This window comes from Piliocolobus tephrosceles, chromosome 12 (genome assembly GCF_002776525.5).
Source record: "Piliocolobus tephrosceles isolate RC106 chromosome 12, ASM277652v3, whole genome shotgun sequence".
NCBI lineage: Eukaryota > Metazoa > Chordata > Mammalia > Primates > Cercopithecidae > Piliocolobus > Piliocolobus tephrosceles.
Genome location: NC_045445.1, coordinates 14,614,091 through 14,640,684, shown reverse-complemented (window position 1 = coordinate 14,640,684; position 26,594 = coordinate 14,614,091). Strand labels below are relative to the sequence as shown.

At 39.5% G+C, this 26,594-nt stretch overlaps 1 protein-coding gene across 6 annotated transcripts in view; it reads right to left on the bottom strand.

Moving 5' to 3' along the window:
• The window catches only part of ATP11C (ATPase phospholipid transporting 11C), a 209,373-nt gene that overhangs the window by 44,968 nt on the left and 137,811 nt on the right, over positions 1–26,594 (bottom strand). For 5 of the 6 annotated variants that reach the window (XM_026451826.1, XM_026451828.2, XM_026451829.1 and 2 more), the window contains exons 10-19: positions 26,431–26,512; positions 25,317–25,467; positions 24,498–24,695; positions 17,585–17,746; positions 16,366–16,517; positions 15,346–15,417; positions 14,354–14,427; positions 12,313–12,416; positions 11,692–11,873; positions 3,813–4,076 (exon numbers count right to left, since the gene is read on the bottom strand). In XM_026451826.1, coding sequence (XP_026307611.1) covers positions 3,813–4,076; positions 11,692–11,873; positions 12,313–12,416; positions 14,354–14,427; positions 15,346–15,417; positions 16,366–16,517; positions 17,585–17,746; positions 24,498–24,695; positions 25,317–25,467; positions 26,431–26,512 — 1,441 coding nt within the window. The remainder of the gene's footprint in view (positions 1–3,812; positions 4,077–11,691; positions 11,874–12,312; positions 12,417–14,353; positions 14,428–15,345; positions 15,418–16,365; positions 16,518–17,584; positions 17,747–24,497; positions 24,696–25,316; positions 25,468–26,430; positions 26,513–26,594) is intronic. The other variant, XM_026451830.1, reaches the window with a different exon arrangement.

The following is a 26,594-nucleotide window of genomic DNA, read 5'->3' as shown; positions in this document are numbered from 1 at the left end:
CTTTAGAGGGTGAGGCCCTAATGATGGGATTTGCGTCTGTTATAAACTGAATTGTGTTCTCCCAAGATTCATCTGTTGAAGCTCTTAACTCCCAGTGTTGTGGTATTAGGAGGTGGGGACCTTGAGAGGTAACTGACTGATATGGTTTGGCTGTGTCCCCACCCAAATCTCAACTTGAATTGTATCTCCCAGAACTCCCATGTGTTTTGGGAGGGACCCAGGGGGAGGTAACTGAATCATAGGGGCCGGTCTTTCCTGTGCTACTCTCGTGAGAGTGAGTGAAGTCTCATGAGATCTGATGGGTTTACTGGGTTTCCGCTTTTGCTTCTTCCTCATTTTTCTCTTACCGTAGCCATGTAAGAAGTGCCTTTTGCCTCTCACCTTGATTCTGAGGCCTCAGCCATGTGGAACTGTAAGTCCAATTAAATATTTTTCTTCCCAGTCTTGGGTAAGTTTTTATCAGCAGCATGAAAACAAACTAATACAGTATATTGGTACCCGTAGAGTGGGGCGTTGCTGAAAAGATCCCAAAACTGTGGAAGCGACTTTGGAACTGGGTAACAGGCAGAGGCTGGAACAGTTTGGAGGGCTCATAGGAAGACAGGAAAATGTGGGAAAGTTTGGAACCTCCTAGACACTTGTTGAATGGCTTTGACAAAAATGCTGATAGTGTTATGAAAAGTAAGGTTCAGGCTGAGGTGGTCTCAGATACAGATGAGGAACTTGTTGGGAACTGGAGCAAAGGTGACTCTTATGTTTTAGCAAAGAGGCTGGTGGCATTTTGTCCCTGCCCTAGAGATTTGTGGACCTTTGAACTTGAGAGAGACGATTTAGGGTATCTGGCAGAAGAAATTTCTAAGCAGCAAAGCATTCAAAAGGTAACCCAGGTGCTGTTAAAACCATTCCATTTTAAAAGGAAAACATCATAAAATTTCAGAAAATTTGCAGCCTGACGATGTGATAGAAAAGAAAAACCCATTTTCTGAGAAGAAATTCATGCCAGCTGCAGAAATTTGCATAACAAGCAAGGTGCCTAATGTCAATCCCCAAGACCATGGGGAAAATGTCTCCAGGCCATGTCAGAGACCTTTACAGCAGCCCCTCCCATCACAGGCCGGGAGGCCCAGGAGGAAAAGTGGTTTCATGGGCCAGGCCCAGTGTCCCTGTGCTGTGTGTAGCCTAGGGATTTGGTGCCCTGTGTCCCAGCTGCTCTAGCCATGGCTGAAAGGGGCCAATGTAGAGCTTAGGCTGTGGTTTCAGAGGGTGGAAACCCCAAGCCTTGAAAGCTTCCACATGGCATTGAGTCTACGGGTGCACAAAGTCAAGAACTGAGGTTTGGGAACCTCCACCTAACTTTCAGAAGGTGTATGTATAAACACCTGGATGCCCAGGCAAAAGTTTGCTATAGGGATGGGGCCCTCGTGGAGAACTTCTTGTTGGGCAGTGCAGAAGGGAAATGTGGGGTCGGAGCCTCCACACAGAGTCCCGACTGGGGCACTGACTAGTAGAGCTATGAGAAGAGGGCCACCATCCTCCAGACGCCAGAATGGTAGATCCACTGACAGCTTGCACTGTGCACCTGGAAAAGCCGCAGACACTCAATGCCAGCCCATGAAAGCAGCCAGGAGGGAGGCTATACCCTGCAAGGCCACAGGGGTGGAGCTGCCCAAGACCATGGGAACCCACCTCTTACATCAGCACGACCTGGATGTGAGACATGGAGTCAAAGTATATCATTTTGGAGCTTTAAAATTTGACTGCCCTGCTGGATTTCAGACTTGCATGGGCCCTCTAACCCCTTTGTTTTGGCCAATTTCTCCCATTTGGAACGGCTGTATTTACCCAATACCTGTACCCCCATTGTATCTAGGAAATAACTAGCTTACTTTTGATTTTATACAGGCTCATAGGTGGAAAAGACTTGCCTTATCTCAGATGAGACTTTGGACTGTAGACTTTTGGGTTAATGCTGAAAGACTTTGGGGGGCTATTGGGAAGGCATGGTTGGTTTTGAAATGTGAGGACATGAGATTTGGAGGGGCCGGGGGTGGAATGATATGGTTTGTTCATGTCCCCACCCAAATCTCAACTTGAACTGTATCTCCCAGAATTCCCATGTGTTGTTGGAGGGACCAAGGAGGAGGTAACTGAATCATGGGGGCTGGTCTTTCCTGTGCTGTTCTCGTTATAGCGAATTAACTCTCATGAGATCTGATGGGTTTATCAGGGGTTTCTGTTTTTGCTTCTTCCTCATTTTTCTCTTGCCACTGCCATGTAAGAAGTGCTTTTTGCCTCCTACCATGTTTCTTGGGCCTCCCCAACCATGCAGAACTCTTAAGTCCAATTAAACCTCTTTTTGTTCCCAGTTTCAGGTATGTCTTTATCAGCAGTGTGAAAACAGATGAATACACTGACTTTAGAGGAGTCAAAGGGGAAGGTGGGGCCTCCATGATGGGATTATTGCCCTTATAAGAGGAAGAGACAGCAGAGCTCTCTCTGCCATGTGAGGACACAGGGAAACGGCGGCCATCTGCAAGCCAGAAGAGAGCCCTCACAAGAACCCAACCATGCTGACACTCCAATCACAGAACTTTAGCCTCCAAAACTGAAAAATAAATTTCTACTGTTTAATCCACCCAATCTGTGGTATTTTGTTATGGTAGCTCAAGCAGACTAAGACAAAAGGAGAAGTAAAATGCACATACTTTGGACTGTCTTTATAAGTACCATTTGGCTAAAGGAAAATGTTTCTCATAGGCAATTAATAAAAACCTATTTATTCTCATTGATGCCCAAGTACTAGAAGAACAACAGCTGCTTTAGAATTGGCCATAGCCTCATGAATGTGGGCTATTCATTTTTAAAGCTTGCTTAAACATTAGAGATGAGGATACAGATAGAGCATAGTTGTTATAAGCATGGGATCTGAAATTGGATAGACTTTCTGAACTCCTTCTTAGCTGTGTGATCTCTATCTGTAAAATGAAGAAAATACGGTTGCCTAACTGGGTTATTAATGATGATTAAATGACAATTACCATACAAAGCCCTTAACACTGTTCCTGGAACATAAAGTGTGCTTAAGAAATTGAAAATAATATTGCTTAGGGATATTTCAAGTTAGTACAGACACATCCAGCGGCATTCCAAAGAAGGAAATCAATTTGCTTACGGCCAAGGTAAATTCAAGTAATTGGTTTAGACAAGGCTGACCCTTGGTCAATGGGAAGTATAGAAAATATATCTCTGGGCATTGAATTATTGTTTATCAGTGGCTTTCCCTGACACCTTCATGTTCCACAAGTTCTTCCTAGTTGAAAGCAGAGTCAAAGCAGCCATGTCCTCTAAATAAAGTGGCCACGTTAACAAGTATTTGATTCCATTTGGAGCTCTGGGGTATAAAAATGCACAGAAAATGGCTCCAGAACCTCAAAATGCATGAAAATTGTCATAGAGATTGATTTTATTACATCCAGTTTAACAGACTGTGAAAGGAATATTTTTTTTCTTAACATGGACCAGGCCAGAATATCAACACTGAATACCTAGACTCTCAACATTTAAAAATTGAGCTATTTTTCTAAACCTTCTGAAATGTGCAGTTTTCTTTTAAGTTAAAAGGAAAGGTGGAAAGTGCCAAATAATCTCAGATGTGCCATTAGTCAAGTCCTCAGGGACAATTTTAACTTATAATGATAAAACACCTGCAAACAGAAAATCATAAATTACAGAAAATGAAGCCTTTTGTATACGCAGCTGTGATTTACATCTGCACCAATGTCTAAATATAACAAACTGATGTACTTTCTTACTTTTTAAGGCTTCTAGTACTTTTAGGAAATTCATGCAGCAATTTCTTACGATATTCTATCAATAATTCATGTAATCGATCTTCTTTCCTTTCACTTTCTTCAATGGTTTTTGTGGTTAGTTCTAAGAGCTCGGTGTTGGTTTGGAAAAGGCGGCAGGCATAGCATGTGGATTTAGCTGTCTCCATCTTGTCCCCAGTGAGCACCCAGACTTTCAGGCCTGCTGCATGCAGAGCTTCAATGGTCTCTGCAGCCTGATCTTGTAGCCTGGGAACACAAAAGAAACCTTGTGATCTTCTAAAATTCCTGACAAAGATTCTACAGGAAGGCTTGTTAAAGAGAATATTTTTATAATTCACAGCAATTCTAGAGTCCTGACATCTTATCACAGTTGACTTTCATATATATCCCCTACTCATTCTGAGTGCTGTCTCTGGCATAGTTTTACTTATTAAAGCAAATTTCAAACAATGAGGTTCTGAAAAGTTTGTGACACCTTGAGGTAACTGGTATGCAATGGCAGAATTGAGTATCATCATTCTAAGCTAAAATGTTCTGAAACATTTGTACTCAATGTCACTTTAGCATATTTCATTTTATGTTCTATCTTACCATACCAATTAACATCACTTAACATCATTCAAAGTATAAAGGTCCAAACATTCTAATCAGACGATGAGGGAAATTAGTGAATCCCTATCCTTGAGGAGCTTTAAGAACAGGAACATGGGTTTTCAAGATGGCTGAGTAGGGACATCAGATGCCAGTTGTCCTCATAAAAAAGATCAAAGTTACTGGTGAATGGACATTTTCTGAACTGAAAACTGCAGGAAGAGAGCCAGGACCTATTGGAGAGCCCACAAGAGAAAGCTGGGATACAGAAAAGGAAAGTAGCGAGAGTCTGGCAGAGACTGTCCCCCGAGGAACTCAAAGCCCCATGTAAAGGGTAGGCAGAAATGCTTCTCTGCTTCCTCACCCTGTGACAATCTCCTGACCATCAAACTGCTGGGGAACCCTTCTGCCCTCCTTACCTAGGGCAACGCTGTCAGTGGCGATATAGGAGCTTCCCAGGGACAGAGATCCGGGTGGCCAGCTCACGCAGGCATGTCAGTACTCCCCTCAGACCCAAACTTAGAGGGCAGGAACCATTCTGTTTGTGCTGCTGTGGTGGGCCAATACCATACCTAGGGGAATCTCTGCCCTTGAGTTATCATACCATCAGATCCCCTGCAAATATACTTCAACCTGCTCTGACTTTGGCAAGCTCAGGGGGATCAGTGAGTCCCCAGGGAGCTATGGGACCCCTGGAGATCTATCCCTCAGCATGGAGTGCCCCTAAGGGGGAGGTAAGCACAGCCCGCTAAGGGCCCTCCTGGGACAAAGGAAATGTGGGCACAGTGACAATCCCTGAAGGAGGTAGCACTGAGGACCAGGAACAGTCATGGAGACATTTCCCACTGTGCCCACCCCTGTACACTGTTGTTGATGCGGCCAGCAGCAGTTCTTCCCAGTGGAGGGTAGCGCATATGTACCTGGAGAAACTTTTCACCTTTTTCACAGTGGCTCCACCCCTGCTGAAAATGAGCTCATGCCAATTGGGTTTTCACAAAGGGTGGGACCCAACTCCAACTCCCTACACAGAGCAGCAGCATCCCAGCAATAGACAGGTAAGCTGCAGAGTTGCTGCTCTGAACTTGGGGTAAAGGCTCGGCCAAAGCACATTTTGGTTGCAACCACCAGAGAGATGTATCCACAGTCTGCAGCCACACTGTGACCAGGAACCAAAGGATAAAGTCTATACGAACTGAAGATTGTGAGCGTGACAGGGGCATAATGGAGAAGTGGATCACGTTCCTATCTGCACAGGATGAGGAGCTGGTGCACCCCTCCTCGTTCCTTCCCCCAAGACCTCGGCATACCCCAACCCGATCTCCAACCCCTGCCACCATCCTTCCCCCAGGGTAGGTGCTTCCACTCATCATCAGCCTCCCAGAGGAAGAACTGACTCTTACTCTTAAGCTCCACCTACCGGACTGAAGCCTGAACTGCACCCCCAAATAAGTAACTTGCTGCCAGAAGGGCTTAGTGCTAAGCTTTCTGACACCTCCACACCCTTAGCCCTGAGGGAGGCAGTGTGTCAGCCCTTGCATCCAATACATCACTACAACAGCATCTGAGAAAGCCATTGCACTGAAGCTATTTACATCCAAGGAAACCATATAAAGCCTTGCACTGCCGAAAGCACCCAGAAACAAAGCCAAACAATCATATATAACATATACCACAGTCACATCCTCAAGGGAAAAAATAATTAAAAAATAAAAAAATGTCTCATCCAAACTACAGCAAATTCAAAAATAAGAAGCAACAGATCCAGGAATCAGTGTAAGAACTCTGGTGGTACAAAAAGCTGGGGTGTCTTGACACATCCAAAGGATTGTACTACCTCTGTAATAATACAGGTTAACCAGAATAAAAAGTCTGAAATGACAGATAAGGAATTCAAAATATGGCTTGCAAGGCAACTCAACTAGATCTAAGAGAAAGTTGAGACCCAACACAAAGAAACCAGAAAAATGATTCAGGATATGAAAGATAAGGATAGCTATAATAAAACAAACCAGTTAGAACACCTGGAATTGAAAAACTCACTAAAACAATTTCAAAATACAGCTAGAAGCCTTAACAATAGACTAGACCAAGCAGAAGAAAGAAATGCAGAGCTTGAAGAGCAGTCTTTCAAATTAATCCAGTCAGATTAAAAAAAAAAAATTTAAACACGAGCAAAGTCTTTGAGAAATATGGGATTATGTAAAGCAACAAAATCTATAACTTCTTGGCATTTCTGAGAGAGAAGAAGAAAAAAAGGCAACATGGAAAATATATTTGGGGAATAATTCAGGAAAATTTCTTGAACCTTGCTAGAGGTCAACATCAAGATACAAGAAATTCAGAGAACAACTGTGATATGCTACACAAGATGACCATCACCAAGGCATATAGTCATCAGACAACCCAAGGTCAACAACAACAACAAAAATCTTAAAGGCAGCTAGATAAAAAGGACAAATTACCTATAAATGAAATCCCATCAGACTAATAGTGAATTTTTCAGCAGAAATCTTAGAAGCCAGAAGATTGGGGATGTATTTTTGGCCTTTTTTTTTTTTTTTAAAGAGACAAAAATCTCAATCTGTCACCTAAAGCATAGCAGCAGTGCAGTCATGGCTCACTGTAACTTCTGGGCTCAAGTAATCCTCCCACCTCAGCCTCCCAAGCAGCTGGGACTACAAGCATGTGTCACCATGCCTAGTTATCTAAAAAAAAAAATGTTGTAGAGATGGGGTCTCGCTATGCTGCCCAGGCTGGCTGTGAGCTCCCAGGCTCAAGTGTTCCTCCCACCTCAACCTCTCAAAGCACTGGATTACAGGTATAAGCCACCATACCCGGCCTTTAGCCTTCTTAAAGAAAAACAACTGCAGCCAAGAATTCTGTATCCTGCTAAACTAAGCTTCCTAAATGAAGGAAAAACAAAGTTTTTCCCAGACAAGCAAATGCTATGGGAATCTGTCACCACCAAACCTATCCTATAAGAAATGCTTAAAGGAGCTCTAAAACACGGAAAACAAACGGATGATATTTGCTACTATAAAAGTATATGTCACTAGAAAGTTAACAGATCCTATAAAGCAATTATATACTTGAGACTATCAAAACAACTAGCTAACAACAGTAAGACAGGAACAAACCTCGCATATCAATATTAGCCTTGAATGTAAATGGCCTAAATGCTCCACTTAAAAGACATAGATTGGCACAATGAATACAAAAATACCATCTGTTAGGCCGGGCGTGGTGGCTCACACCTGTAATCCCAGCATTTAAGGAAGCTGAGGCAGGAGGATCACCTGAGGTCATGAGTTCAAGACCAGCCTGGCCAATATGGTGAAATCCCTTCTCTACCAAAACTACAAAAATTAGCCAGGTGTGGTGGCAGGCACCCGTGGTCCCAGCTACTCAGGAGGCTGAGGTACGAGAATGGTTTGAACCCAGGAGGCGGAAGTTGCAGTGAGCCGGGATTGCGCCGCTGCACTCTAGCCTGGGCGACAGAGCAAGACTCCATCTCAAAAACTTCAACAGACCCATCTCAGGTGTGATGACAGCATAATGATGGCCACAAGCTAAAACTAAAGGCATGGAGAAAGATCTATCATGCAAATGGAAAACAAAAAGGAGTAGGGTTTGATCTTCCTGTATCAGATAAAACAGGCTTTAAATCTACAACAGTAAATAAAAAGACAAGGTGGGAATTACATAATGAAAAGGGATTCAATTCAACAAGATTCAACTAGCCTAAATATATATAGACCCAACATCAGAGTGTCCAGATTGATAAAACAATCATCCCTAGACCTAAGGAAAGAGACAAAGAGCCATACAATAATATTGGGGGATTTTAAGACCCCAATGATAGCACAAGACAGATTATCCAGGCAGAAAACTAACAAAGAAATTCTGGACTTAAATTGGACTCTTGACCAAATGGGCCTAATAGACATTTACAAAACACTCTACTCACCAAGTACAGAACATACATTTTTCTCATCTGTGCATGAACATCCTCTAAAATTGATCACATGCTTGGTCATAAAGCAAGTCTCCTGAAATTCAAAACTCAAAAGCATATCAAGCATCTTCTCTGAACAGAGTGAAATAAAATTATAAATCAATACCAAGGGGAACTCTCAAGACCACACGAGTACATATAAACTGAACAACTTGCTCCTGAATAACTTTTGAGTAAACAATGAAATTAAGGCAGAAACCAAAAAAACAATTTTGAAACAAAAGAGAACAGAGACAGAACATACTAAAAACTATGGATTATGTCAAAAGCAGTGTTAAGAGCAAAGTTTATAGCACTAATTGCCTACATCAAAAAGGCAGAAAAATCTCAAATGAACAACCTAATGTCACACCTAAGGAACTCGAAAAACAAGAACAAACCAGACCCAAAGCTAGCAGAGGACTAACAAAGATTGCAGCAGAACTAACGTAAATTGAGACCAAAAAAAGCATACAAAGTATCAATGAAACAAAAATGAGAAACAAATAGACCAGTAGCTGAATTAACCAAGAAAAAGAGAGGATTCAAATGAGCACAATCAGAAATGACAAAGGTGACATCACAACTGATAGCACAGAAATACAAAAGATTCTCAGACTATTATGAACATATCTACGAGCACAAACTGGAAAATACAGACGAAATGGATAAATTCTTGGAAACATATAACCTCCCAAAATTGAACTAGGAGGAAAAAGAAACCCTAAATAAGCTATGAAATTGAATCAGTAATAACAAATCCACTAATCAAAAAAAAAAAAAAAAACACAAAAACAAAAAAAAAACCCAGGACTATAGAGATTAACAGCAGAATTCTATCAGATGTATATAAAGAAGAGTTGGTACCAACCTTACTAAAACTACTCCAAGAAAAATCAACGAGGAGGGATTCCTCCATAACTTATTCTACAAAACTAGTATCATCCTAATATCAAAATTTGGCAAGGACACAATAAAAAAAGAAAACTATAGGCCATTACTCATGATGAACATAGATGTAAAAATCCTCAACAAAATACTAGCAAACTGAAACCAGCAGCACATCAGAAAGATAACTCATCAAGATCAAACAGGTTTTATTCCTGGGATGCAAGTATGGCTTAACATATGCAAATCAATAAATGTAATTCGCCACATACACAGAATTAAAACAAAAATTATATGATCATCTCAATAGATGCAGAAAACATATTCAATAAAATTTGACATACCTTGATGATAAAAAAAAAAAACCCTGAGAACAAACTAGGCATTGAAGAAACATACCTCAAAATAATAAGAACCCTACATGCAAACCCACAGCCAACACCATACTCAATGTGCAAAAGTTGAATGCATTTCCCCTAAAAACTGGAACACGACAGGGATATCCACTCTTACCACTCCTATTTAACATAGTACTGGAAGTCCTAGCCAGAGCAATTAGGCAAGATTGCTGGAATACTACGCAGCCATAAGAAGAGTGAAATCATGTCCTTTGCAGCAACATGCATGCAGATGGAGGCCACTATCCTAAGCGAAATAACTCAGAGGCAGAATATCAAATACCACGTGTTCCCACTTATAAGTGGGAGCTAATCAATAAGTACACATGGACATAAAGATGGAAATAACAGACAATGGTGACTCTAAAAGGGGGAAGATGGGAGGGGAGCGAGGGTTGAAAAACTACCCATTGAGTATTATGTTAGTATCTTAGGTGATGGAATCAAAGGAAGTCCAAACCCCAGCATTGCACAATATAATCACATAACAAACCTGCACATGTACTACCTGAATGTATAATCCTGACCCACCCTCCAAAAAAAGAGGAACGTCAATCATCCTGAATGAGAATTTAATTATAATTCTTAAAGGCAAGGAGAGAAAAATGATACTTTCCTCCGGGTTTCTCTTGGCTACAGAATAACAATGAAATCAGACTAAATGAATTTCATTAGAATTTCAATACCTTTTAATGTGACTAAATATATGTTTGTAACTTAAGTCTCATAATTTTCATGTATATTTAGAAAATTCCAAAAATATTAAGAATCTAAAACTTATTATTTCAAGCAGATCAATGGCAGTGTCCTGCAATCAAGTCTGAAAACGATCAGCCTGTAAGTTAAAAGCATATTATTTTAAAGTATGCAGTCCAGGCACGGCAGCTCATGCCTGTAATCCCAACACTTTTGGAGGACAAGGCAGAAGATCATTTGAGGCCAGGAGTTCAAGACCAGCCTGGCCAACATGGCGAAACCCCGTCTCTACTAAAAATACGTAAATTAGCTGGGTGTGGTGGCATATGCCTGTAATTCCAGGTAGCAACTCCGGTGGCTGAGGCACAAGAGTCACTTGAACCCAGAAGGCAGAGGTTGCAGTTAGCCAAGATTGTGCCACTGCACTCCAGCCTGGGCGACAAAGCAAGACTCTGTCTCAAAAAATAAATAAATAAAAATAAAATTAAAAAGTATGCAAAAACATACTCTGGTCTGTTAAACCAGGTTAGATTAAGCTCTCATGTTGTTCACTCTACCTTAAATTTCCTTTCTGCTCATCTGTCTCTCAAAATCTTACCCCTTCATCTAGGCACCAGCACAATCAATGGCTACAGTACCCTTCCCTATATGTGTCAAGACTATTTGATAATATGTGCATAAATATATGGATAGCCTTGTAAATATTCAAAAGACCTTAGTGAAAATTGATTCATTCTTCTAGGTCACACGAATTTACCTTAAAAATTATTCCTACTGGCCAGGCGCAGTGGCTCACACCTGTAATCCCAGCACTTTGGGAGGCTGAGGCGGGCAGATCATGAAGTCAGGAGATCGAAACCATCCTGGCTAACACGGTGAAACCCCATCTCTACTAAAAATACAAAAAATTAGCCGGGCGTGGTAGTGGGCGCCTGTAGTCCTAGCTATCCAGGAGGCTGAGGCAGGAGAATGGTGTGAACTCAGGAGGTGGAGCTTGCAGTGAGCCGAGACTGTGCCACTGCACTCCAGCCTGGGCAACAGAGCAAGACTCTGTCTCAAAAAAAAAAAAAATTAAAAGCTTAAAAAAATTAAAAAAAATTAAAAATCATTCCTACTAACAGCTCAAAATCTGGTGTAATTTTTCATGCTTGCTATAATAAATAAATCTTTAAGCCCACTTAAACAATAAAACTAAACCAAAGATTTCAAACTTTGAGATTAAATTACTAATCTGGGGCAGATCACACCCAAAACACTGGTCATTAAAATAGTAAGAGTATCATTTTCTAGTTACTTGTCTTCAACTGCAGTGGCTCCAATTAAATTCATGTTTGTCTCAATATCATCGAAAACTTTTTCCATTTTTTCTTCTCTGTCTTGCAAGGCCATTTTTGCCTCTATGAGCTGTCTGTTAATTCTTTCATAATCATCTGGAGCAATTTCTTTGAAGGCTACACAGAGTGTCCGATACCCATCCTAGGAGTAAAGTAGGAGATCTGTAGTTATTCTAATAATAGTTGAAAAAAAAACAAAAACAAAAAACCACACTCTGTAAATACTCTTGCTTTAGCCATATGTACAAAAGAGAAATTCTGACACCTATTTAGTTTGAAAAAATGAACAAACCACAACTGAAAAGGTAACATTCAATTAGGTTCAGAAAAAGGAAGTAACAGTTCTTTTAACAAAGGCTGTTGAAAAGTCTTTAAGGCTGCAAATTCTGATCAGAAACTTGCTCCAGGATGTTTTATATTAAGATAAAAAAAAGTAATATCAAATCCCCAAATACAAAACATAGACCACAAAAATAAGCTAAAATGTATTTAAACTGTCATTTAAACAGAAATCCAATAAACATAGTCATCTTCAGCATTTCTCTGCTTGCTTATTGGTGGGGGAAGGAGTATAGGCTCACCATTGCATTACGTTCCACATGGACTTTAGTTAACTCAATTTCATGATTTTGCACTCTGGGAAAAACTGCCGAGTCTGCTCCTTTACAAAAGAGAAGTATGTCTCCTAAAATAAAGAACCATAGTACTTGGCTTAGAATTTTAAGGCTGGTATTGTGGTTTTAATAAGAGTAACTTTTAAAGCGGCCTCTCTCACCCAAGTGTTGTATATTCTGAGCATGCCTCGCAATACTCACCTAAATGGAATGAGAAATCTTGGCCTTTAGTCTGTCAGAAAGGCATGCACCACCTCTTCAGGTCATTATGAACACAATTAATAAGCCAGAGTTTACAATAGGCACCTCTGTTAAAATATACTTCCTTCCACCAATTCACGGAGGGCTGGGCTTGTGTCAAGGAGCTGCATCTGAATTTCTTCTGAAAATGTATGCCAAGTGCAGTGGCTCATACCTGTATTCCCAGCACTGTGGGAGGCCGAAGTGGGAGGATCACTTAAGCTCAGGTGTTCAAGACCAGCCTGGGCAACATAGGAAGACCCTGACTCTACTAAAAGTTAAAAAATTAGCCAGGCTTGGTAGTACATGCCTATAGTCCCAAATACTCTGGATGCTGAGGTGGAAGGATTGCTTGAGCCCAGGATGTCGAGGCTGCAGTGAGCTATAATCTTGCCACTCCAGCCTAGATGACAGAGTAATACCATGTCTTAAAAAAAAAAAAATAAATGCAGTGAAGTCATGGTCTAGAGTATACATACGGCATCTACATATGTCAAGAAGAAAGCTCAAGCTCAAATAAGCTGAAATAATTTTCAATAAACTATATTAACCAGCTTTTAAAAACACTGGCTTCATAGTTTTTGCTGATGAGAATAGCTCTCTAGAATGCTGGTATAAGTGCAGCTTTAGATCACTTCACACACCCAGGAAATATTCACAGTTGTGCACAAGACAGACACTTTATCCTTATAAGGGAAACAATTGAGGTCAACAAATTAAAAAGTTTAGCTCTGAGGTCAATGACCTTTGTAGACCAGTTCCACAGACATTTCACCATTTGCTGTAGAACACATGGACGTGCACACATAATAGCAAGTATTTGAAATGTTAAGTGTTTTTTTCTTTTTCCATTTATTCTTACACATCCAACTCCATGGTCACTTATTAAAATGAATTTCATGACTTTGCAATCATACCACAAAGTATGAATAAAGTGGGATATGTTCCCCCAAGGATCTGCCTGTATCCTCCCATTCTCACATTAAGGAATTTAGAAAATTTAATAGTAAAAAGTAAATTAATGGGAAAAAAATCAAGAACTTTTAGAAAACAAACCACCTGGGCACACCACACACACACACACATCTGAGAGCCTTCGAATAAAGCAGGAGTGCTCGCCCATGGGTCTTGCAGAATCTGAGCAGAAGGCAAACCACCATGGTGCCTCCAAAGACATGAGGGAGCCCAGGATTATGGTACCAGTTCCCCTGCAAAGGGCAAGCTTTACTCTGTTCAACAAAGAACCTGAGCTCTGGAGTGAAACTGCAATGCCATTTCCCAGAAACCAGGCCCTAAGTCCTCTCTACCTCACCTGTTTCCAGGGAGTGTCAAGCAGTAGGGGAACCAGGAAGGTCAGTGAGGGATAAGAAGCAACTCCCTATACTCAAGGATTCTGCTGCTAGTAATCCCAAACCATAACTACGTCGGGTGGCTGCATGTAAACATTACTGGTAGACTGGTCAGTACCTTGATCCATATAAAAGTCATCCTTTCAGTTCCTGTTCGAACACCCAGGGCAGAGGAATATGGTTCTGTTACCAAGAAAAGGCACATCCTGTCATAACAAGGGTTCTATCACTAACAATTTGGTAAATAGAACATCTGTGCTTAAAAAAATACATGAAGGCATATGCAAAAGCTACTGCTTTGCATGACTTTCACTAATCCTACAATACCACATGAAATGATTCTCATTCCTGAAAGAGTGAACCAACCAATAAGCCTAAAAATCAACAAAGAGAAAAATTCAAGCTTTTCAGATATGTACCTTCTTGAGTCTTCACAATTACACTCATACGTCGCCGGACGGCATCAAAGTTTAAGGTGTGAAGAAGTTCATATCTTTAAGAGAAAAGAAATGAGAAAAGTAAAAAACCTAGAATATACTGAGAAAAATAAAGCACAACAGAAATATGTTAAGATATTTAAACACCTTAACAGATAAGATAGCTATTCTCTTTGCATGAGGGTCACTGGTTGTGTGCACAACTGGTACTTTCCTTTGTCTTAGAATTTCTCTGAACATAGAACATGCTGTCAGAGGATACCAGTGTTAGTTAAGGGGGTATTTATAGTCCCTCACTATATTACCTAAAATGATAAGAATGACCACATAGAAATGGAGGATAAAGAGCTGTCCCACCAAGCCATATTTGGAGGGGTCTAGAAACAGTCCCACTCTGCCAATTTTTTTGGCAGCATTTATGCATGGAGTGCCAGGCACAGTGCTAGGTGCTGGGGAATAGAGGTGAATCTGCCCGAGTCCCCTCCCTTATGTGGGTCACCATATGAAAAGACACTGGGGCATCAGAATACTTGCCCTGAGGCTCACACCTGAACATTCCGAACAAAACAAGGCTTCTGGTTTACAGCAAAGCTGCCTTTATTGGCTCGGCTTGCAATCCTAGAGTGATTGCTTGGACACCAGATAGCAGGTTTCACATATATTCACTGATTTTTCTTGTAGCATGTGTTAGAGACCTGAAATGGCATCTAAATTTGAGAAACATTCCAGGCAGACTCTCATTCTGGCTACTGGACCCAGATGTGAACCAGACTGGAATTTCTACCTCAAACTACAGTTTCTGCCATTCTATGTAAAATGGCTTCTACCCCAACTATATTTACATAAAACTCTGAACTGGGAGAGAAAAGTCCTGTATTTTCAGTGGCATCATTTCCTCTGCTGCCCTGCCTGAATCCATTTAAATTTGACTATGGGGTTAAGAAATGACGAACATGAAACACAGAGCTACTTACTCTTCTACTTCTTTTCTTTGGTTCTCTACTCTCATATGTCCATTTCGATTTCCTAAAAATGTGAACCCGTACCTATCAAAAACAATAAAAAAGGCCGTGTGTATCTCTAAAGAATGGTTAATTTAATTTAATTTTATTTTTTTGAGACAGAGTCGCGCTCTGTCGCCCAGGCTGGAGTGCAGTGGCGGGATCTCGGCTCACTGCAACCTCCACCTCCCAGTTTCAAGCGATTCTCCCGCCTCAACCTCCTGAGTAGTTGAGATTACAGGCGTGTGCCACCTCACCCAGCTGATTTTTATATTTTTAGTAGCGACAGAGTTTCACCATGTTGGCCAGGCTGGTCTCAAACTCCTGACCTCAGGTGATCCACCCACCTCGGCCTTCCAAAGTGCTGGAATTACAGGTGTGAGCCACCACACCTGGTCTAGAATGATTACTTTTCAATGGGGCAATTCATGCTTGTTTATGCTTTTCTTCTCTTTCATATGATCTCAACATATAACTGTACTTTCTTTTCCTGGATAAGTTGGTAACAGAGAAAGTCAATGCCCAGCCACAATTATTGTAACCAAAGGAAAGACAATTTGGGTTTCTGATTCTACAGCTAACACATTGGGTGACCTTTTAGCCACTTAATTATCTTGAAACTCATGGGTAAAACTAGACTTTCGGTTCTCCAATGACGTCAAAATTGCTGGGAGCACCTCAGAAATAACATGTGTTGTACAAAAAGTGGCCACTGTTATGTTATTTGCAAAACATAGTATGAACATTCAGACTTCTGGCTGGCATGCATAAATAGTAAGGCAAGTAATACCCACATGTAACTATTTTCTTTTTGATCTTAACTGGTTACATGTGGGAATTTTCCACAAATTTTTGGCTAAAGCAGTTATGTTTTTTATTAAATAATAGGAGATGTATGTGCTAAGGTCACTGAAGAAAACGGAAAAAAACAAGTAACTTCTGTCCTCCTGTGGTTTCACTTTCTTAGGAGAAGTTTAAGAAAGTATACTTTACTTTTTAGCTCCTTTCACCAAAGCTATTTCATCTGGTGAAGAGGAGATATAGGTTAATTCAGCTGATTCTGTAGCTCCATCAACAGCATCATTTGTTTTGATTTCTACAGTATGACATAAACACAAGGCACGTAGAAACAGCTCTTCTCGATTCTGTGGAACAGTAACAAAATAATGATTGTTATTTTTAATATGATCACTCAGTAACTAGGCAGTGAACGGAGGAAATATATTAATGTGAGAGAATGTTATAACTTCTAGCAAACTTAGTAGCATATATGTATAAATTCCTAACATTCAAATCAGCTATATATTCTCCTAGTACTTAGTAAGAGTTCCTGGTTCTCAGCTAGCATACCCTATAGGCTGTGTTAACTCATTGAGGTTATTGTAGCGCCACCTAAGCCAAAGCAGTGACTTCTTCATGGCCTAAAAGACTTCATTCAGTATCTAACTCACAATCTAGCAATAGCTCAAGTGTAGGGAGACTCTACACTTAAATAATATACACTTAAATAATAAAATAAATTAGTATTTATTTTTAGTATTAAAAATAAATACTAATAAATTTACTGGTTAATTTAATGCCTAGACACTCCTGAGACTTTAATCATTTGAACAGACATCATTCTTGGGGGAGCTTACACTTTAAAAGACAAAGCACAAAAAATTATGATCATTCAGACAAGCAAGCTTTTACCCAAATGTCATTTCCCACAATTCTCTTTACTTGTAAATTCTACTCATTTACAAATTTCAGAAGTATCAGGAAAACAAGAAAGGTAAAGTCAACAATAGTTATTCCAAAGTCACTGGGCACAGTGGCTCATGCCTGTAATCCCAGCACTTTCAGGGGTGGGGGGTGATTACCTGAGGTCAGGAGTTTGAGACCAGCCTGACCAACATGGTGAACCTCTGTCTCTACTAAAAATACAAAAAAATTAGCCAGATATGGTGGCGGACGCATGTAATCCCAGCTACTTGGGAGGCTGAGGCAGGAGAATCGCTTGAATCTGGGAAGTGGAGGTTGCAGTGAGCTGAGATCACACCACTGCACTCCAGCCTGCACAACAGAGTGAGACTCCATCTCAAAAAACAAACAAACAAACAAACAAACAAAAGTCTATGTCATGTGTCCACCTAAAAATTATTTTCTACTATGGAACGTTAACATGCATTCACAGATTGATTTCTTATATAAAACAATAATGCAAATGCACCTTATCTGCTTTGTCAAAACATGTTAAAGGTCCATCAGTTTGAGATAATCCATCAACCTCTTGAGTTACACCTTTATATTTATGCCCATCTATGCAGCATTCAATGAATTCCATGCTGTTTTCAGTGAGTGTTCCAGTCTTATCTGTAAATACATAATCCACCTAAAACAAGGACACAAACATACACACTGTTAGTTTCTTCAGTGTGACTAATTTTTAGTCTGCTGTAACGCAAAGCTATTTTCATATCCATAGGAAATCACCTCTTCTAAGACTTATGTCAAATGTCAGGGAATTACAGAGATAATATTACCAAACAAATGAGGAATAAATTAGTATTTTTAAAGACACTAAAATGGTATCACATGTCTAAGGTAGATCTACTCAAATGTAAAAGATGAATAGAAAAAAATGTTACTATTGGCCAGGCACGGTGGCTCACGGCTGTAATCCCAGCACTTTGGGAGGCTGAGGCAGGAGGACTGCTCGAGCTCAGGAGTTCAAGACCAACCTGGCCAACATGGTGAAACTCCATCTCTACTAAAACTACAAAAATTAGCTGGGTGTGGTGGCACACACCTGTAATCCCAGCTACTTGGGAGGCTGAGGAGGCTTGAATCCAGGAGACAAAGGTTGCAGTGAGCTGAGATCACACCACTACACTCCAACCTGGGCAATAGAGTGAGACTGTGTCTCAGGAAAAAAAAAAAAAGTGACTATTTTATCAAACTAAGAACCCTTCTCATGTAAGTTAACCTATTTTTTTTTTTTTTTTTAAAGACAGGGTCTCACTCTGTCACCCAAGCCAGAATGCAGTAGCCATTACAGCTCACTGTAACCTCAAACTTCTGGGCTCAAGCAATCCTCCCACTCCAGCCTCCCAAGTAGCTGGGACCACAGGCACTCGCCACTACACCAGGCTAATTATGTTGTAATTTTTGTAGAGACAGCATCTCACTATGTTGCCCAGGCTGGTCTCGTATTCCTGGGATCAAGCCTTGGCCTCCCAAAGTGTTGGGATTATAGGCATGAGCCACCATGCCCAGCCAGTTAACCTGTTTGATGTAAAGAAGTTACATAAGTCAGTTTTTCAAGTGGGAAGTAAGACTACAATAACCACTCATTTCTCTCTCTTTCTCTCTCTCACACACACACACACACTCACACTCTTATACTTTGTGGGATAGTATGTACATTACGCATTAAAAATATTTACTAATAAATTAAATGGGATGTAACAAAATAAAACGGAAACTGATGAAAGTTTTTTCCCCTTTTACAAGTAAAATTTTCTAGAAAAATACTGAATTAAAATAAAATGCACCACATTATATAATATACACAAGAATTAATAATAACATTAACAGTTACCTAATTAGAAGATACAGTATACGTCAATAGTGATCAAAACCATAACTGAAATTTCTTTCTTTATACTACACATATTTTGAAAATACTCAAGTTTCCAAATTTAGAAAGAAAGCAGATAGGCTGAAGTATAACACAAGTATATTTTCATAAATAATGGAAAACATAAGCCAAGAAATAAATTTGTCACTAAGATAAATCATTTAGAGCATTTCTATTTTATCTCAGTTTTTTCTCTATTTTTAACATCTGGTTTTTGGAAACCCACAATTTTATCCTCGTTTTGGCAATTTATGCTTAAATAGTTAAAATTATGGGCTGACAGGAACAAGCATAAGCACAAGATTAAGGTTTTTATTATGTAAGGGAGAAAGAGATGAACTACAGCAGTAGTTGCTTTCTAATTATTTTTCAAAGCTTTTCATGGTAGCAGCACTGGCACAAATAGAGCATTCCAATCTTTTTTTTTTTCCTGTTAAGCCGGCCAAGTTTGAACTCTCTCTTTAAATTAATCCAAGTGGTATTACTTGTGTATCATTTAGAGTCTTCCAGTTTAAATGAAATTCTTTGGGGCTTTCTTCTGATCAAAATTATTAACCTTCATTTTCTCCTGAAGGGTGTCCTGGGTTATTTTACCTCCTGCACTTGGATGAGCATTAGGATCTCTTTTGTTAGTGTCGAAGATGGTAGCTTTAAAATATAAAGTACAATTTATTCACCTATATGAAACAGTTTGGGTAGTATGAATCTGGATACGTTGAATCTCAGATATATGCTTACAAATTATACCCAAATGCAGTAATTATCAAACTGTAGAATGCATCACATGTACTTGGAGGTCTTGTTAAAACTCAGATCACTGTTCTATCACCAGAGTTTCTGAATCAGTCGGTCAGAGGTGGGACCAGATAATTTACACTTCTGGGATGCTGCTGGTCCCAGGATCATATTTACAGAACCACCACCCTAATATATGATCTATACTCAGAAAAAGAAGAGGAGCAGATCGACTGTAATTAATTTAACTCTTCTCATATTTTACGGAGAGAAAGGAATGAAGGGGGAGGCTGCTGCTTTCCTCTGACTCTCAAGCAGCCTCTCTTCTTCAAGCCTGCCAAAAAGACTCCTCTGTATCAGTAAGCTCAAAGCCATCATTTGCGTGACATTGTAAAATATATTTGATAAATATATATTTGATCTTCCTTCCTGTTCCCTGACATAAAGCTCCGAAAGCCTTAGTATCTCCAGAGTGATGAGTGGTTTTGTATGCTAATGAGATGACAAATGGTTCGGGGCCCCTAGATAGCTTCAGGATGAGAGCAGGTCACTGGAAAGACCAAGGCATGATTACAGGGTTGGGATTTTCGGCCTCACATCTGACCTGGGTAAGGAGGAAAGAGGGGCTGAAGGTTAAGCTTAACACCAATGGCCAATGATTTAATCAATCATCCCCACATAATGAAGCTTCCATAAACTCCCCAAAAAACTGGGTTCAGAGAGTTTCCAGATAGCTGAACACATGAAATTTCTTGAAGGATGCCTGGAAAGGTCATGGAAGCTCCACGCCCCTTCCCCCATACTTCACCCATCTCTTCTTCTGTATCCTTTGTCATATCCTTTTATAATGAACCAGTAAACATAACTGTTTCCCTGAGTTTTATGACCTGCTTTAGTAAACTAATCAAATCCAAGGAGGGGGTCTAGTAGGACCCCATTTTATAGCTGGTCAATCAGAAGCATAAGTTACAACCTGAACTAGCAACTGGCATCTGAAGTGGGGGGCAGTCTTATGGGACTGAGCCCTCAACCTGTGAGGTCTGACACAATATACTATCTCTAGGTAGGCAGTATCAAAAGTGAATTGGAAGATACCCAGCTGGTGTTTGCTGGAGAACTGCTTGCTTGGTGTATCAGGGAAAAAACTTCACATATCTTGTATCAAAAGTGTTGAGTGGCTATGTGAGAATAACGAAAGAAAAACAGGGTCTTACGGATAACTAACATGTGGGGGTTCCTGGAGGGTGGTGCGCCCAGGGAAGGTATGGAAGCTCAACGCCCCTTCCCTTATATCTCATCCCACATGTCTCTTCATCTGTGTCCTTTACAATATCCTTTATATGAAACTGGTGAACATAAGTTAAGTGTTTTCCTGACTTCTGTCTGCTGCTCTAGCAAGTTAATCAAACCCAAAGAGGGGGTTGTGGGTAGCCCAACTTGAAGCTGGTTGATCAAAAGTTCTGGAGGCCCAGACTTGTGACTGGTGTCTAGGAGGCATGGGGCAGTCTTGGGGACTGGGCCCTCACCCTGTGGGATCTGATGTTATCTCCAGGTAGGCAAAATTGAACTAGAGGACACCCAGTTGGTGTCCACTGTTTGTTGGTGAGAAAAACTGCTCCCTCCCACATTTGGACACAGAAGTCTCTGTGTTGCTTGGTGTGAGAGCACAGTAAAAACACATTTTGGGAGTTTTCCCTGAAACACATATTAATCCCATCATACAGAAACAATCATGTTAATATTTTGAGTGGTAAATGTGTATTTACCACTTGAACAAAAATGTAATCTCATTATGTTTGCTATGTAATCTATTTTTCTCACATACATATACATATATATGTATCTCCATGTCAAGAATATAGATTTACAGAATAACCTTTATGGATTAATTAGTATTTCATTGAATAAACTATAATTTCTAAAAAAAGAAAAAAGACTTTTTTTTCCCTATCTCTTAGTGAGACAACTGCTGTAGGTAGAAAAGGCTCTGAAGTATATGTTGAACATGTGAAATCATCTATTTTGTAGATCAAAAATTACCACACGGTTCAACTTAATGGAACACTTGGACTCCATCTTGGCTCCACCACCTACTAACTCTGTGACCTTAGGAAAATCTCTTTATCTCTATGAACTTCAAATATTAACCTTAACGATACCTGCTGCACAAGAATGAAAAGACTAAAAAATAAAGCTCAATAATAATGATCTATAACCTAAAAGGTGCTATATACGTGGTGACTGTCACTGATGTTCACTTGACCAAAATCAAAGAGCACCAGACTCTGCACTGCCCCACATTTTTTCTGATTGATTATGATCACATTGCTATAGTCAGGTCTGATGTGTGTGTCTCCCCAGTTATATTTTTAAAATTTTGAGGGTTTCTTTTTAACTTCATAACAGTAGCTAGCACACACACACATCCCAGACAGTAAAAGGTGAATAACAGCTACTGGTTTGAATTATTGGAATCAGAATATATACTTATACTATGAAGCGCCACCATTAGGCAGAGCTGCAAGATGGGAAGGCGACATAAAGAGTAGCCCCACAGGTTTTTCAATATGGATTATAATCATTTGGTTGTCTAAAAGATTGATGTCTAATCATCAAAGACTGCATTATTTTCCAACTGAGCTGAGCAGTCCACTTCCTTTTGTTTCTCATGTCAAGCACTGTTCTAAACATATCTTTCTATTTTTAATCCCAGTGTGGGTCACACTAAACGAGGTTAAGCAAATGCTTGCAATGGTATGAATAGGAATTAAATGGCATTGCCTTTAATAACATAAAAAGTTACATAGATCTTAAATTTGACTCAACAAAGAGAAAACAGGTTACACTTAATTTTGTGTGTACTGGTTTACTGAATACTAAATGGCCTAAGCAACTATTTCAAGACTCCTTTGCACTTTCATTTAGGTCATTTCTATACATGCAAACTGATAACAATGGCAAGTTCCTTATACTCTGTATTAACTTAGTGATTTGACTAAATGACAACCACAGCTAGAAATGCAAGGTTTCGTGGGAGAAAGGAGTGGTGACTAAAAGGAAGACTGTAACTTCTTTTCACTCATCAAATTTACTAGATCATTACCCAAAGATCTACTTTACTTTCTGCAGTATTAACATAGTCTAGATGATAAGAAGACTGCATTCCCATAGGTAATATGGAATCTGATGAAATGAAGATCTGAAAGAGGTTAAGAGTCTCATCAAATGGAACCTGACCCAGGCATCTTATCTGTTTTTAGTGAACATTAAGTGTCATATTTGGAATGATGGCTACTCTATTTGTAATAGTAGTTGAGGCTAGCCCCAAGCTAGTCACGCTTAACCTTGGGTAGATTAACACATACAGCCAGGCACTAAATCCAGAACAGGTACATTTGCTCAGCATCCAGAATGAACCACTAAATTAACTGTCAGGGAAGGGTTCACTAAAGCTGGCTTGTATACTCAAAATTTTTTCTCATGCATTCTGCAATTTGATGCCTTTTATTGACATTAGAGCAGTTCTACTCAGATAGCTCTAACCCTGGATGAAAACTTCTGGCTTAAAAGACAATGGTCAGGTATGGCAGCCCATATCACCAACAAAATAATCTTGTGGAAACAATATCCAAAGGAAAAGCCATTTGTCCATTCAATTTTTGTCCTATTCTTAGTGCCTTCATATCTACATGGGATGTAGGACCCCATGGTTTCAGATACTGGTGTCCTGAAGTCAAGTGTAAACAAAATAGTATCTGGAGAGTCCTTTCTACCTTTCAACTGCAGTTGTCATGTGGGTACTTTGATTTAGGCAAAGGCTGTCTCAAGAACAGAAACACAAAGCTGGGACTGTGGAGAGGGTTAAAGTCAGGAAGTAAGAGTTTTGACGTGAGAATGCAAATCAGCCCCATTTAAACAACTGTTGAGGCTCTGTTCCAGCCACACAGTTTCATTAACTCAATTTGGAACTCCCAGTCACAAAAATGACATTTCCACAGTCTTGACATTCTAAATGTCATGAGAATAAAATGCAAGCCAAAAAATTCCTTTGGCTCGCAAAGATCATTACATGACAGAGTAAAATCAAAAAAGGGGAAAACTTCCTCAATACTAATAAGAAAAGTATCTGAGAAATCATCACTTGAAGAATTACAGCCAGACTGTGTTGCACTGGAAAATAAATGCCCGTGTTAGAATGGGGTCACAGTCTGGGTTACACTGGTATATAAAGAAGAACGCATTTTGAGGAGTGCATGCCCTCACATTTTCCCTTCATTGAAATTCTTGTACTGGAATAAATAACTCTGCTTGTTAGGCCTATCTTCTACCTGATCAGAAATGTACCAAGAAAATGTCAATAGGACAACTCTGGTCAATTTTGCTTATGGAACAAAATACATTTATAAAAGAGCCATATTTGCTACCCCATATTCTATCCACAAATGGTTATAGATGGTGATGAAGACTGTTTCCTGTTCCAAAGCAATAGCTAATAAGGTAACATCACCCAGTTCCAAGAATTTCAGTAACATTCAAATTTAATACATAAATTGCATCCTTCTCAAAAATGCCAGCAAAAGAACTGATGCTGTAACTATGAAAACACTGCTTACCTTCATTACATGCCTGCATTAAAGAATTTTCTCCGAATCATTTTTCCAAATGTGACATGATCACATATATTGGTAATCCAGAATACATAAAAAGGTATTTTCAGTATGTTGACAAATTATTTTAAGTAAAAAAAAAAAAAAAAAAAAGCTCTAACCTGACCAAGTTCTTCATTAAGGTCTGATGTGTTAACCAGGGCTCCTTCATTAATTTCTTCATCATAAAAGTCCTTATCCCATGAGATGAAGAAGGAGCCTAAGAATTTCTGCATTTCCACTGTGACGTACATGGAGACAGGAATGATAAAGTTGAATAGAACCATAAATGATAGGAAGTCGGTGAACATTTTTAAAACCTAAAATAAAAGAGATAGTTCATGCTAATTAGACATACAATTCCATCAGACCAATATAATATAAAGGAAGAATTAATTTCATCTTTATTTCAATGCCGAAACCACTGCTCTTGCTATCAAGATGGAACTTCCCAATAACACTACATCACTGTAATCAAAATTATCACAGTATGTGAGAATAATATTTAAGAACACCCTCAATTTTATCATTATTCTTCAGTACATATGACTTCAAGCAGTACTTTTTCACCTCTTTAAGTTCTCTTTGCTCACTCCACCCTAAGATATGAATGTGAGATCAAAGTTCGTATGTAAGCATTCATTATGCTTTTATCGTGACATCTCACATACTCCTATATTATATTAAAATGCCAAAGCATCTTGCCAAATTGTTTCATCTTAAATTCTTATATAAAGAGCTAAAAACAAGTACAGACGCCTAAAGTAAAAGAAAAAAAAAACTCTAAATCTTCTTAAATATTTATTGGCTTAGAGCCACCATGTAATCAAGAGAAAATTCAGAAGCTTACAAAAGGTGCAATTTCCCTGAGCAGCATTTCAGTGAAGGTTGGCTCAGTCACAAAGTTCTAGAGTTTCAATTTTCAGCAGAAAACAAATTACCTTCAAAGTCTCTCGCTCTTTCTGAGTCTTTTGGTTATACCAAGGTTCATCATTGTATGGGGTACTCTGCCAAACATACTTTAGAGTAGTGCATACTGCGGCTTTGGTCAGTAAGATAAATAAATATACAATCAGGAAAGCATTAATAGATCTGAAAAATAAGATAGCATGGATTTTAAAATCACCTAATTATTAATACTTAAGATATCAGCCAGATATGAATTAAACTACTGAGTCATCTAAAGCTTTTTCTGTGTACGACGCATAACTACAGCACAAGCCTTTGTGTATAAACCTCAGTTATCATAGCTGCAGCATTACTTTCAAGTGGCAAAATGAAAATCTGGCCATGAACTGTTTATTGACCACCAATGCTCTCCCAAGTGCAATGGCTGACTAGCTGAACACACCTTAGTAAGGTTCCTGTAAAGTGACAGGAGACGTACACACATGCACATATACACACACCATTACTTACTCAACCCTTATAGAAGGAGTATCTTGTCTCCATTTCCCTGAATCCTAAATGTTTGGGGTAGAGGGCACGGTAGCAATGTGAAATCCTCAAGCTCGGTGTAGGTTCTTTCAGTTTGAAAGTGGAGCTACGGAAAGGGTGCCAGTGATATACTGGTTATCCATGCCAAATATAGGGTGAAGTCTACGGCTGTGGCACCTGGCTTGAGGATCTACCAGGTAATGCTTCAATAGGTGCCAGGAGACTATTATCTATATTATAGAACCAACTTGCATATAGCAACTAAAGGACTCCAAACTATTAACTCCACTAGCAAAAAGGAATGAATTTATAGTTCAGGTAAATTCTGCCCTTTAATAGCTATGTGAGCTTCGGTAAGTCACATACCATCTCCAAGACCATTTCCTCATCTGTAAAGTGGAGAGGTTAACATGAATTATTTCACAGTGTTCTTCAGAGGACTAAACCAAATCAGACACACAAATCATTGAGCACAGTTTCTGGTACATAAACAAGTGCTTAAAATAGTAGTTGCTATTATAATTGATGTTGTTTTTTGTTATGCTTGTTACTTGGAATTACCGAGAAAAGTAACTATTTTAATCAATAATGACTAAATAAATTGTGGTGCATACTAACTTTTCAACAGCAGAACGTTTCTGAGATTTCCCTTGGTAGTTCAAAGCCATTTTGGTTTCCATTCCAGTGTAAACAGCAACTCCTAAGAAATTACAGAATATAATGAAAACTAAGAACTTGTCAACCAACTCCTCACCCAGCTGGCTCTATGAATTTTTAAGTCT